The sequence below is a fragment of the Stegostoma tigrinum genome, chromosome 20 (assembly GCF_030684315.1).
Source record: "Stegostoma tigrinum isolate sSteTig4 chromosome 20, sSteTig4.hap1, whole genome shotgun sequence".
In the NCBI taxonomy this organism is placed as follows: Eukaryota; Metazoa; Chordata; class Chondrichthyes; order Orectolobiformes; family Stegostomatidae; genus Stegostoma; species Stegostoma tigrinum.
The window spans coordinates 43,271,038-43,285,566 of record NC_081373.1 but is presented as its reverse complement, the minus strand read 5'-3'; the positions used below and the strand labels follow the sequence as shown (position 1 = coordinate 43,285,566).

Below are 14,529 nucleotides of genomic sequence, written 5' to 3'. Positions count from 1 at the left end.
ATTAGTATAATATAATTAATATAATTGAATAAGAACAAAAAAAAGCTTGAAATATCAGCCGCATCATTAGCAGCTGTTTTTTTTCAGATGCTGATCAATGTGTTATTTATGTCTAGCATTTAGATATTTTATTATCAACATTCAGAGATGTTATAGACATCTCTGGAGCAGGTGGGACTTGAATTCTGCACTCCCAGTATAGAGGGCTACCACTGTACCTCTTTTATTCGTTTATGGTGTCAGGATGTCACTAGCTGGGCTAACATTATTGCCCATCCTTAATTGCCACTTGAACATGGTCAATTTAGAGGACAGCTGAGAATGACCCCCATTGCTGTGGGTCTGGAACCACACGCAGTCAGACCAGGAAAGGATTCCCTTCCCATTATTTCTCCAACAATGTCATATGACACTGACCTTAAAATTAAATACTTGAATTCAAAGTAGTCTGATTTTGTTATGTTGTTGCAGAGGCATTCATGTTCTTCAAGACACTAGAAAGAACTTACTGTTTGTTTTTCAAAACAGTGTCATAGGATCCTTTAGCTCTACCTGAGAGGGTAGACAGGATCTCCGTTCACTGCCCTTCCAAATGACAGTAACTGCACTCCTTTGGTATTGCAGTGGAATTCAGGCTTTGATTTTTGTACTCATTCATTTGGAAGCTTGAAAGGTAACTAGCAGGTGATCGTGTTCCAATATGCCTGCTGACTAAGTCCTTCTAGTAGAAGTAGGGGGTCAGAAAGCGCTCTCAAAGAGAAGCGACTACAAAGCAACCTCATTTGGTGAGCATAATCATGATGTCTTTGGCTTGATTAATTCTGGAATGAAACTTACAAACACTGTTTTGCTCAAATGATATTAGAAGCCTGAAACTCCTCCACCTTCTCTGAATGCTAGGTCAATTAAAATTGTGAAAATGGAGATCAATGCACCTTTTGTTAGGAAAAGGTGAAGGTACGGATCTATTTGAATGAAGTGTATTGTACAATATCAACAACCTGAATCGCATATTTTTGCTTACATTCCAATGTGAAGGATGTAGATTTTTACACTCTTGTTGGACTGTGATTTTCGGCTTTTTTATTATAGTAGCTGGGAGGCTCGTTTATTAATTTGAAACCAGTAGCTTGGGCGCAGTTACTGCCAATTTGAGTAAGCTTAATGCTGTAAGCACAAGAAAGGCTCAGAGAGTTCATGTATTACAGTCGGTTGAGAATTGGAAGATCTGACAAACTTGCAGTTGGCTGTTAAACTAATGGCAGTAGTAATTATGGAGGTTGTATTTCATCCTTTGATATTGAAGAGTTTGCTGTCCTTGTGTAGGGAAAGCATCCTAGAAAGGTATGTGGAGTTGAAGATCACTGCCAACTAAAACGTATTGCACCATGTGAGATTACCACCTACAGGGTCATGTTGTCACACAGGTCCCTTACATATGATTGTAAATGAGGAAGCTCACAGATATCAGTGGAAAAGTTCACTTGTTTGTTTCTTGTTAGATTGACGTCATGCTTAATGGCTCCTGAGTTGGGTTTCTAGTGTTATTGTTTCAAGCACAAAACTATGAACACTTTGTACGTTCCATTTTTTAGAACTAAATGCTGTTAAGTTGTGGTTGACATGAAACATTGAACAATTGTTCAGATCTTCACCTATGGTCCTATGTATGGATAACCTGCCTTTAGAACACGAGGTATAAACAAGAGCAGACCATATAGCACATGGAGCCTGTGCTGCCATTCAGTCTGACAATGGCTGACCTTGGGCTTCAACTCCAATCAAACATTTATTGGAACGGCATTGTGTTGCTCAGAGAAGATCGTAGACTAGATAGTGCTTGGAGTAGGTCTCAGTTGTGCAGTTGAGATGCTTCTAAGAACAGTATATAATATTCAGCAAATCACCTGTTAAGGAAAGACAATTTGAACAGTTTGCCAGAGTTGCACAATGTGATGCAGTGGCATTTCAACTGTGAATGAAGTGAGCTGACTGTCAAAACAGTTTGCATTAAGTGCACTAATCTTGATCCTAGCAAGTGATCTAATAAACAACATTGCCTAAAATACTCAAATAATTACACTACTGCATTGACAGCTCTGAAGAACATTCTAGTGAATTGGCATTACTATGCAAATTCTTTCAGAGAATATGTTTGACAACAGTTGAAGTTATGCATTTTGCCAAGGTCAAGATTAATAAACTGAAGTCTCAGTATCTTGGGTAATGCATTTGTTGGAGAAAAGAAAATTTGGCTGTTTTAAACAATGATATTGACGTTGCTGCAATCCTTCAATTTATTTAACTGCTATGTGATAATGCGGACAGCAGATTTCCGGAAGAGGAGTTGTTGAAATGGCATGCATTGATTAGGCTACAATTGATTATAAATTTGGAAAAGAAAGATTTGTATAACTGATATTGAAATATTTCATTTTTAGACCAAACTTTGAAAGAAATGTGACCCCAAAGATATTTGAACAATGTTCTGATTTCAAATATATAGTTGTGGAAGAAATCAGGATGAGTTCAATTCAGACATTCAGTGATTTGGTGGGCACTGTCCTATCGTATTTTCAGTGAATACCTATTCTTCTGGACATTTGTGTAACATTTCAGGCATCAAGTCCTGACAATCAGTGTAGATTTAGCCTAATGTACTCGATTAAGTCCAAATCTAGAAATAGATTGAAATAGATCACTTTAACGAGTAGTACGTTTCATCCGGTCTAAGTATCAAGTTGGATGTGGTCATCAATCATTTGCTGACAAATAAAAGTAGATGTAAAAAACCTGCCAACAAAGGAGTGCAGAAATTACTGTTGTCCTATTTTGGTTGTGTGATGTACATGGCATAAGCAGCATCACCTCTGAATGGGTCCCCAGACTTTGGAGCTGAACAGACAATTTTGTTTGCTTCTGCAGATTGAATACTTGGAACTGTAAACTAATGTAAATGCACACATGAATAAACAAATTGCCAAAATATTTCTGTATGACTTCTGTTCAGTGGATGCTCTGGTTTGAATGTACCTCCAGGAGGCACCACAAAAAATTAGAGGAAACATTGGGTGCAAAGTTCAGCCCTGATCAGGATTGCTCATATTCATGGCATCAACAACTATTAAGATGCAGTTTGATATCTCTATAACCAGTTAACAGCTGAATACTGATAAAGGTGTGTTTCAGAAAAGTTTTCTACCGGAATAAATGAAGGTCAGGCATTGCAAATATGCTATCCCTGACTTACTGAAGAGGGTGTCTGTTAGCTCAGTTGGCTGGGTGAGTTTGCAATGCAGAGTGGTGCCAACAAAGCGGGCTTAATTCCTGTGCTGGCTGAGGTTATTGTGAAGGACTCTCCTTCTCAAGCCCTCCCCTCACCTGAGGCATGGTGACCCTCCAATTAAGCCACCACTCGCGGTCTCTCTCGAATAAGAAAGCAGTCCTTTGATCTTTTGAGGACTGTGGCAGTTTTACCCATAGATTACACTTGTGACTGTCTAATGGGCCGTATGACCTTAAACTGGCTTGGAAGGATTCATCATGTTATCTTCATTTTGATACTTTGACAGTCATAGAGTGTTTGTTATAAATAATTTTGAATGTAACATTGTAAAGTGTCAAACTACAAGGAAAAAAATTAAATAATTTCCCCTCATTATTTGATTGCCAACCCTTCAGATACAGTCCTCAACAATTGTCCTTGAATTGATCTGGAGAGATTCTGTTGAGTTCCTTCTACCGTACCAGTGGAGATTATCTTGTTTCACTGCGTTTATCTGTGATTTCAGCAATATTGCAGCAGTTAAAATCAGTCGGATAGATGTAAATAACACTGGAGTGCAGGGGGAAAGAAATTGCAATTTATAAAAATGTATCTTTTATTTTTAGGTCAAAAAAGAAACTCAGCGTCTGAGAGAATTTGAAGAAGGATTAGTATGTCAGTACAAATTTTACCTGGGAAATCTTGAACAGACTGTTAAAGGTATTTAATGCTTACAACACCGCAATCTGTATTTCTTCAGGAAAGTGCCTAAATATTAATTATAGTTGTGGCAAGGAGCACCAGCCATGGCTCAGTTGATGACATACACAGCTCTGAAATTCAAAGTTCCTGTTTCAAGGCTCCGTCTGCCTGCTAAGCTGGATGGAAAAGAATCCCATGGCACTGTTTCAAAACAGCAGGGGAAAGTTTGCTGAGCATAAATTAGCTGCCATGTTTCCTAGATTACCACAGTATCTTCAGAAAGTACTTCGTCGTCACTGAAATGCTTTGCAGTGTCTGGTTGTCATTGAAAGTACTGTATAAGTGCAAATCTTTCTCTTCTTTCAGAGATAGCTGACAATGTTTTGTATATTGACAGAAAAATAACATGCCTAGCTGTACTTTCAGACTGACCAGACCAGAATCTTATATGGATCAAAAGGAATATGTACATCATGTTTAATCAAACTGAAACTGAATGAGTTGCCATACTTACAATTAGTCCGGTACATCATTAGTTAATTCTTTCTCAGCTGAAGGACCCCTTTTCAAATTGTAGAGCTCTATCTGTAGAGAGTGTTTTAAGAATGCTTTTAAGGTTCAAAGCAAGTTGCTATTCCATAAATAGATTGGTTTCCTTCCTTCCAGTTCTTCAAACTCTGTCAAGCACAGCTGAGTCTCAGGAATATTGTGGATATGTGCAAACTCAGCCCAGTTTCTCTGTTATTAGTTCGAGAAAGGTACATTATTGCAGCATAGGTCTGGCTTAAATCGATACTAATAGCTTAACAGCAAAGAGTTTTGCACCTTTACCCCTCCACCCAAAATATATTGAAGACTCTGTTGAAAAATACAACAGCTGAGATACTCCACACTACAAAGGAAAGTGTGTGTTCAGGATTAGGCAACCTATCAGCTACTCGTAGGGGACTGTCACAATCGTCAATATATACATAAATTAATATATATAAAATAGCCAGCTTGCTGCCTTTACCTCCATCCCCTTGTATTTTTCTCTCACTCACTCTCCACCAGAGAGACTATTTTGTGGAAACACTGTATAAATTTTCAGTCCATGGATTCCAGTTTGAGAATTACTCCATTACGTGACATGGAAAATTGAACTTGATAACAGTGATAGAGATGAGCCTGCATTTCTTGGTTTTCAAAGTTTGAGTACTGATTTTAAGGCAAAGGTTTTATGTATTATGCAATAAACATTCAATCAAGGATTTGAAAATAATTCTCATCAGCTATAGAACATCAGTTCTGAATTCTGCACTTCTCATTAACCCATAAGAAAGAGGGAAAAGATACTGTAACAATAACTTGTACCACTGCTACGTCTTTTATAGAAAACAACTCTTGACCCTTTATATAGGAAAAAATGAATGCTGAGCATCTATTGGAGTGTTATATGACATGACCAAAGTGGCTGTCAAAACAGCTTACAATGCCTATGGAAAGAGGAGAGAACTTCCATTTTAAGCTAGTTCTTTTCAAGTCCAAAAGCACTTCACAACTGAAAGTAAAGATGTTGTTTTTGAGCAAATGATCTAAATAACAAATAGACTAATGTCCAGTTAATCTGATTTAGGGGTGTTTAGTTGCGGAATGAATGTTGACTCGAACTGTGGGAGCACTGCTCTTCAAATAGTGGCCTGAAATTGCGATTGATTCTTTTACATCCACCAATACAAGCAAGCAGGGTCCCAATGTCATCCAAAAGACAGCATCTTATTTAAATGCCTATTTAGTAGCTTTGTTGGGTTTGAAGCTTAGTTCTGTATTAAACAGGACTTTGTGGTTATGTGAGAGATAATAGGAACTGCAGATGCTGGAGAATCCGAGATAACAAGGTGTGGAGCTGGATGAACACAGCAGGCCAAACAGCATCTTAGGAGCAGGAAAGCTGACGTTTCGGGCTTGGACCCTTTTTCTGATGAAGGGTCGAGGCCCGAAATGTCAGCTTACCTGCTCCTAAGATGCTGCTTGGCCTGCTGTGTTCATCAAGCTTCACACCTTGTTATTTGTGGTTATGTGCTTTTGATTCAGGCTGAATCAGGAATGGGAAAAAGGGCAGAGCTAGAAGTGAAGATTTGGACTTCTAGGTGGCAATTATGAGCTCTTTGGTCCTCCTAATAGTAATGGGAGGAAATTCTGGAAATGCTGCAAATTTGTGACTTGCAGGCATTCTAACAAAGATGCTGCAGTTGGTGACTTTACCTGATTGATCTTAGGTAAGTGGAATCCAGATGAGATTTGATCAGTGAGTTGTGTAAGATGAGTACACAACTTGGGTGGCAAGTGTCCACACTTTAAAACACTTTGTGTTAACACATTAAACCTGTTGATTGGATGCAGTGAGTTGTACTTGCTGTTTTGCTATTCCAAAGTTGCACGTGTTTGACCAGCCTTGATAATTTTCCAGTGGCTGAGGATATTCCCTACAAAAGTAACACTGAATATCCACAAGAAAAAGGAGTTCATGTAAGTGAAAGTTCCAGCTGACATTTGTTCATGGGATGTGGGCATCGCGGGTTATGCCAATGTCTATTGTCTCCGTGACACTTGAGAGTTTCATATTTTGCTGTAGGTCTGGAGTCACGGGATGGAAATATTTAATTCCTAAATGACACAAGGAACATGATGTGCTTTTATGATAATTGACAGTGGTTGTTACATGGTTGCCATTAGGCTAGTTTTTAATTCCAGAATTACATTTTATTGAATTTCACTTCCCCATCTTCCGTGGTGGGATTCAAACCCGTGTCCCACAAAACATTAGCCCGGGGCACTGGATTACTAGTCCATTGACATTACTGTTATAAGAACCAAAAGAACTGTGGATACTGCATATCAGGAACCAAAACAAAGTTGCTGGAAAAGCTCAGCAGATCTGGCACCATCTGTGGAGGAGAAAACAAAGTTAACGTTTCGGGTCCAGTGACCCTTCCTCAGAAGCTCTGCTGAGCTTTTACAGCTACTTTGTTTTCGTTCCTGACGTTACTGTTATGCTTTCTCCTCCCTGCTATAACTATAAAATCCAGATCTCTAGCATTCCGAACTTGATTCAGTAAAGGCCTCTCTTTAATTGGCATGAGTGAGTTGACGACTTAACTGTTCAGTTACTGTTGGTAAAATGTGCTGTTTTTAGATTATATCTGAGAATAAACTTTGTATTGTGTGATATTAGTCACTGTCGTAGAATTGGAATAGAGTGAAGGGTAGCATTAATAAAGGAAGCCAGCTGAATATAGCCTTTATTGGCATTTAGCCATTTCTGAATTTAAATGTATTTTCTTTTTTCTACACCCAGATTGGAAGCAGATGAAGAAAAAGAAGAGTGATGTTGTTTCATTAAAGGCATACAAAGGCCTTGCAGAAGTGGCTGTAAAATGCCTTTGTGAACTATTAGTGGCTTTGCCTCATTTTAACTTCCACAACAACATTGCTGCGATAGTTGTACCACTTATGAATGATGCATCAAGAAAGGTATATCTCTACTGTAATATTTGTTGAAGTCATTTGATGCATAATGGTTAAAGTTAAAAATGTAAGCTGACATTGTCGTGAAGGTGAGTTTTCAGTGGGATTCTCAGCTCATTTGTTAGACCTTTAACAGAGAAGCATGGAGATGTGAGGAAAATGTCTTCCTGTGTTTCCACAGCTCTTCTGTTGAAATTACATGGGTAAAGAACCCACTGGAAGTTCAGTCTTTTTCTTAATGGTATGATGGAATGAACATCCCATTTTGACTTGTAAAATTCTGGGATGGGTTGTTTCATGTTTCTTTGAAATGATGTTTGACAGTGATATCTCTTCAGATTTCAGAAATGTGTTGTGGTGCTGTGGAAAGACTTTTTAAGCAGGACAAGATTGGCCAGGCCTCCCTCACTGCGGTCAAAATAATTTCTGGTCTTGTTAAAAGTAGAAACTACGAGGTCAAACCAGGGGTAAGTTCTAATGGGGTTAAGTAATTAGAAGACTTTGGTATCATTTTGTGTGCTGCATTCGTAATGTGTTCTGGATTGAAAGGACACAAACAGAAACATAGGTTTGAATTTTCCCAATTCTTTGACAGGTTCGCAGATACAGAAATAAGAATCTCTGTGAGCAAATATCCTATATATTTCTGCCATGGAAACTTCCCAAGATAGGACGGGGAAGTGCACCAGCTGGTTTTTCAACAGACACAAGTAGCCAAGTTCCAGTGTTAAGGCCTGAATGAAGGGCAATTTTGCAGCCTCAGCTGTTTTCCCAGAAGTAATGTTTGGCCCACCACTGTGTGATTGCCAGCTCGAAAGGAGAGGACCTCTGCTGCTGCTAGCTGGGTGGGGACATATTGAAGTTTATGGTACTGTGCCTCACCTGTGTTTCATGTACAAGTACCCCCAAATGCATTTGCGTCGCAGTTTTTCTCATTTAAAAATGCTCTGTTCTTTTGTTTAGTCATCTAAGATGAACAACTTCATATTTTCACATTATACTCCATTTGCCAACATTTTGCTCACTAACTCAATCATCAGTATCTTTGTAAGCTGTTTATATCGTCCTCGCAACTTGCCTTTCCATTTACTTGTTTTTGTCATCTGTGAAGTTTGCTGCAATACATTGGTTTCCTTTCTCCAAATCATAAAAAAAATTCATCATGCTGGGATTTGAACTCTTGTCATCATTAGCTTGGGTTTCTGGATTTCAAATGCAATGATGATACCACAACACTGTAGCCTTCCCCGAAGAACAGAAAACGTTCAGGCTATAAACACAAATATAAAATTTACTTCAGTATAAACAAAACCATTTTAAATCTTCAGGTTATAATTTAAAAATAAAGGTGAACTTTTGATTTGTCAGATCAAACTCCAGTTCATCCAAATGTACAGAGTGAGATGGATATAAAAGAGGTGTACATATAACATTAAATTGACAAATGCTGAAATTGACTTGACTGAAATCTTAATAATAGTCTTGACATTACCACTTCATATTTGCTGTATAATTACTGCTAGATGCAGTCCAAAGATTTATACTTTTAATGAAGTTCTTCCTTATACAGGTACATTCTGTTCCAGTCACACAAATGGTTCATAACCCTATTGTTGATTTGTCCAACCTTAACAAAAATGTGTAAATCCAAATTATATTTTGTAAGTTACTGCAAGACACTTATTAGGGGCCCGCAATGAGAGAATATTGTGGCTGCAGTACAGAAGCGTGCTTAATTTACTTGTTACTTGTGCATTTCTTTCATCTCTTCAAAAACAGCTGAAAGATCCTTCATTCAGACCCGTAGGCAAATTGGGCAACATGTTAGTGTCAGTGAGTTTAGTTGTATGATGGACCCCAGACTGTACAATACGCACTGCTAATTTTCAGGATGTTTCTTTAATTTTAAGATTGCATTTTAAATGCTTGAATTGCGAACTTTCAGGCCTACGTTACTTTGAGAATGTCAAGGGTATCGTGTTATGCTGTGCAGTCATTGGATTAGAATTATGCGGAGTAAATTACAGAACCATAAAATGGTTATAGCACAAAAGAGGTCATTGTGTCTATGCTGGCTGTTTGTAAAAACAACTCACCCAGTCCTACTCCCCCGTCTTTCCCCTGTGGTCCTGCATTTTTTCTTCCGCTAATTAACCATTCTTTTCTGAAAGTTCTTGGATCTGCCTGCTCCATGCAGTAAGGCACTGCATTTCTGATCCTAACCACTCACTGTGTTTTAAAAAAAAAGTATTTTGCCATGTCACTTGATCATCTGCTTTAATTTATGCTGGGATAATCTGAATATATTGTCTAATAAGTATTATGGGGTTGTTGCAGGCAAATTGAATTTGAAAGAATAAAAGTGACAACATCCAAGTTCTAAAGAGCTTAATTTAACAAGATGTTTTAGAGTGCTGGTAATGAAATATGTATGTATGCATTTATATTCACTACTTTGTTCAAATAATATCTGCATGACAGCATTAGAAGTTGCTTCATCTTGTCAGCTCAAGATGGAAAATTACTCAGTTACCATGGTTGCTCTCACTTTCATTTAAAATATCTGGGAATACAGGTTTTATGTCCGCCTTCATAGCCTTAATGGACATGGGAGGTGCACAGAAACAAATTGACAGAAATAATGAAGTAAAGCTAAGCGTAGTGAAATTTGGCTGATTTGGCTGCTTTACTGTGTTGCACCATTTTTAATATGAGCCATGAGCCATGTTGATTTCATTAGCAAGTAACATTATGATCCTAAAGTGTACATACACGTCAGTTTGTGAAGTTTGTTGTATGTGAGTATAACTTCTGCTTTCTAATATCCAAGTAAGGTCTTGGGAACCAAAATCAGAAATTGCTAGAAAAACTCAGCAGATCTGGCAGGATCTGTGGAGAGAAAGCAGAGTTAACATTTCAGGTTCGGGGTTTTTGGGGAATCTGGGGCATTACGGGAAGGAGGAGACTTGTACTCTTTCTTAAGAGCTCGGAAAGAGGGAGGAACGAACGGTGGAGTAAACTCGGGGATCAGAAACAGTGGGTCTAAAAGGGGCATTCTCAGGAAAAGCCATAAATTCATTAGTTGTTAAGTAACTGTTAGTTTGAATATCTATTCTAAGTTGCTTGCAGATTAAAGATGTTAGAGAAGTATAGATAAAAAACAAAAGACCAGAAGGAAATTTAAAAGTATGAACTAAAATTAATTTAATAAATTTAGCAGTGCAGGGCCAAGCGATGTGTTGTATCTGCATAATGTGTAGAGGGGGTGGATTCCATTGTGGTTCATAGTGACCACATCAAATATTGGTTGTCTGAGGTTGCCAGCTCAGAGTGAATGAGCTGGAGTCAGAGCTTTGAACAGTGCAAACACATAAAGGAGAGGGAGAGTTACACGGGGGCTTAGTTTCCAGGGGCAGTCACACCAGGTAGGTAAAGTACTCCAAATTTGAACAGTAGTCAGGGACAGGAAGGTATGACGATAAGTGAGGCAGATAGAAGGATCCTGAACTTAGCACTAGCTGAGCCTCAGCTCTTGATCTCGTGTAACAACTGTCAGTAACTTGGTCCCTGAGTGGATGAAGGACAGGACTATAGGGATGTTGGGTAAACTGAACTATGGTCTAGGAGACCATTAAAGCAGAGAGTGCAAAAAGAGATCTGAAGGACGATTCTATAATTGGAGGTACAGATAGCATCGTTTATAAGCAGGATCAAGAGTCCTGCATGGTGTGTTGCCTGCCTGGTGCCTGCATAAAGGTCATCTCAAACCGGCTTGAAAGGATATTGGAGTGGGAGAGGGAGGATCCAATTGTTGTGGTTCATGTTGGGACCAGCAACATCACAAGGGTAGGCAAGAGGCCATGTTTGGGGAATATTGGGAATTAGGAACAAAATGTAATAAGTGGACCTCAAGTTCTAATATCTGGATTATACCTAAACCACATGCAAATTAGCGAAGAACTAAGAAAATTAGAGAAGTAAACACATGGCTAAAGGAGCTGTGCAGGAAAGAGGGGTTCCATTTCATGGGAAACTGGCATCAGTTTTGGGACAGGAATGAACTGGTTCATGTGGAGCTGGTCCGATGACCTAGTGAAAAGGCTAAATAAGGTCACAAGGAACTGGGAGGGCGTGTGGCTCAGGAGGAGTTAATACAGATTCAAAATCAGTTTACATGATAGAGAATAAAAAAATCAGGAATGCCACTTCAGATATGGCAGGAAATGTTAAAACTGTAAGTATGTTGATTAAACTGAAAGAGAGAAAATTAATAAATAGGTGAATAAAGCATTAGTGCTGAGGGTTACCGTGTGTGGTCCATATAAGAGTTCTGTATACAAATGTGTGGAATTTAAGGAATAAATTAAATGAGCTGTGGCACAAATTGAAATTGGAGATTATGTAGCCATTCATGGGTCTGAATTAGAAGCTAAATATACCAGGTTATAATGTTTGCGGGACAGACAGGAAAAATCGTAGAGAATGTGCAATAGCCTTACGCATTAGAAACAAAATTAGTTTAGTGGTGAGGGAGGATGTAATGAGGGAAAAGCATTCAGTAGAGACTGTACGGGGTTGGGGGGAACTGAGGAGCAGAAAAGACCCTAACACTATAACAGGTGTTGTGTACAGACTATGGTGGCAGTTTTGAAGTGCTAGATTGTATTAATGCAGAAATTAGGCAAGGTGTAGCAAAGCCAGAGTAGTATTAATGAGGGATTATAAATTTTAAGAGATTGGGAGAGACAGACAAGTATATGTCAGAAAGGTAATGAATTTCTGTGGTGTGTTTAGGATTGTTTCATACAGCAGAACAAAAAGTATGGAACAAGAGGGCAAGCAATATTGATTTAGTGATGAGTAATGAGCCAGATTTAATTAGTAACCTAATTATATGTGAACATTTATCAAATAATGATCGTAACGCGATTGAGTTCAATGTAGCATTTGAAAGTGAAAAGCATGGATCAGCTATTCGAGGTAAAGTTATAAGGAGTGGTGATAGAAACTCGGCCTGTTTTCTCTAGAAAATCGAAGCTTAGCGGGTATCTGATTAAAGTTTTCAAGATATTAACAGGAAAAGACAGGTTGGGTAAATATGAACTATTTCCACTGATTGGGGAGTCTAAAACTAGGGTGTGTAGTCTGAGAATTAGACACCAGACAGTTCAGGATAGATGTCAGGAAGTGCTTCTACACACAAAGGGTGACAGATGTTTGGATCTTCCTTCTGGATCTTTGGATGCAGGATCAGTTGCTAATTTCAAATCTGAGATAAATTTTTGTTAAGCAAAGTTGTTAAGGGTTATGTGCCAAAGGCAAGTGTGTGCAATTAGACCACAGCTCAACCGTAATACCATTGAATGGTGGAATAGGCTTGAGGGGATGAGTAGCCGACTCTTGTTCCTGTGTTCACATAGATCTGGATTTTTAGTGCTCCCTTTCCTCTTTATAGACGTGTGTGTACTTCCACCCTTTGCTGTACAGAAATCCATTTAATTTTGCTGAATCCATTTGTATTTTTATTTTCATGGGTTTTCCCTAGTAACCATGAGATACAAAATACCTGTCTGAATTTCCAATTCCAATCTGTTTTAAGTATAATTCTATTTTATCAATTAGGTGCTTAAGACATTTCTTGCCTTGCGAATTAAGGAAGTAGAAGTTAAAAAAGATTCAGAGGATATTGCCCCTAAAAAAAACTTCATGACGTACAAAGAGAAGAGGAAAAATCTTTCCAGGATGCAGAGAAAGGTAATGTTTCCACTGTCTGGTCTTCCTTGCAAAACCAAGCAACTGTGGGGAAGTTTTTTTTTTCTACTCTGTTAATATGACGATTCTCTGTGCTTTGACTCAAGTGGATCAATTTGTTTATAAAATATTTATTTTTCAGTGGAAAAAAGCAGAGGAGAAATTAGAGAAAGAACTTCTTGAAACTGAAGCTTCAGAAAGTAAAGCCAAAAAACTGAAACTGGTATGTGGTTTCTAGGTTTCAGCCCTTAATGTCTCTATATTTGACTTGCTCCTAAGTCGTAAAAGCACACTGTCAAAATTTCAATCCAGCCAAGTCAGAACCTAAATTCACAGTAGATTACTAAATTATTGAAATTTTTAAAAAATGACTGCAGCAGTTGGAGATGTGTAAACACTTTCTTGTTCATATTGGTGGTATGGCAAGGTTACCAAGATGATTTGCAATGTATGTCATGCCACGGTAAATACTGGAGTGTTTGCAGTTGGTCTGAAAGATGATGCAGATAAACATGACTTATAACATTAAAACTGAATAGAAGGTGTGAGATGTTTGTATTTGACAAACCAAAAATATAAATAATCACAAGGCTTCTGTAGGACTTTAAAATTCCTCTTTTAATTACTCAAAAGCAGTCTGTAAAACCCTTGTACGCAACATAGACATTCTTAATTTGTTATGTGTTTACAGCTATTGGTTGGTTGGTGCATCTGTCATAAAACCTTTGTAGTGTATTAAAAACGCTACAATTTGCCTGCAATGCTGTTCTGTGTCTTCCACTCCTGAAGCAAAAAACTAAAGCCAGCATTAGTCTATAGGACTGGTTTCCCTAGGGGATGTGCCTTTTCCCTGTTAAAAGTTTCTTTTTGTGTTTGCGACCACACGTTTGCAATATGCCATAGTGATTCATGATTGACTAAATCAGTTTCTGTTGTGGAAGTCCTCGTTTAATTTTGTAGCTGTGTTCCACAACTTAAATTACTGAATATAAAAGGAACACCGTACAGGTACTTCATGACCCTTCAGAACAAAAAAGAACTTCGAAGAAACTTAACAAATTTAAATTATGTACATTCTAAAATGCCCACATTCATAAATTTATGGTAAACTGATATTTTGTTATAAAATATACCTAAAATACTAAATATAGTGGGTCTTGGGGGACAGTAATAGATACAGGTTCAAGTCCCACCTGTCGTGGAGGCGCCCTACCTTCACAGAACACGAGTTGATTTAAAACAGATTTTACAATATAAATTTGGCTACTACAAATATTCAAAATAAATTCCTATGATAAAGCTTC

The 14,529-nt window shown here is 38.1% G+C and overlaps 1 protein-coding gene across 3 annotated transcripts in view; it reads left to right on the top strand.

Annotated features, from left to right (window-relative positions):
- Positions 1-14,529, top strand: part of noc3l (NOC3-like DNA replication regulator) — an 87,806-nt gene that overhangs the window by 23,093 nt on the left and 50,184 nt on the right. For all 3 annotated transcript variants that reach the window (XM_048551441.2, XM_048551440.2, XM_059653137.1), the window contains exons 8-12: positions 3,892-3,985; positions 7,305-7,480; positions 7,813-7,941; positions 13,097-13,228; positions 13,368-13,448. In XM_048551441.2, the coding sequence (XP_048407398.2) occupies positions 3,892-3,985; positions 7,305-7,480; positions 7,813-7,941; positions 13,097-13,228; positions 13,368-13,448 (612 nt within the window). The remainder of the gene's footprint in view (positions 1-3,891; positions 3,986-7,304; positions 7,481-7,812; positions 7,942-13,096; positions 13,229-13,367; positions 13,449-14,529) is intronic.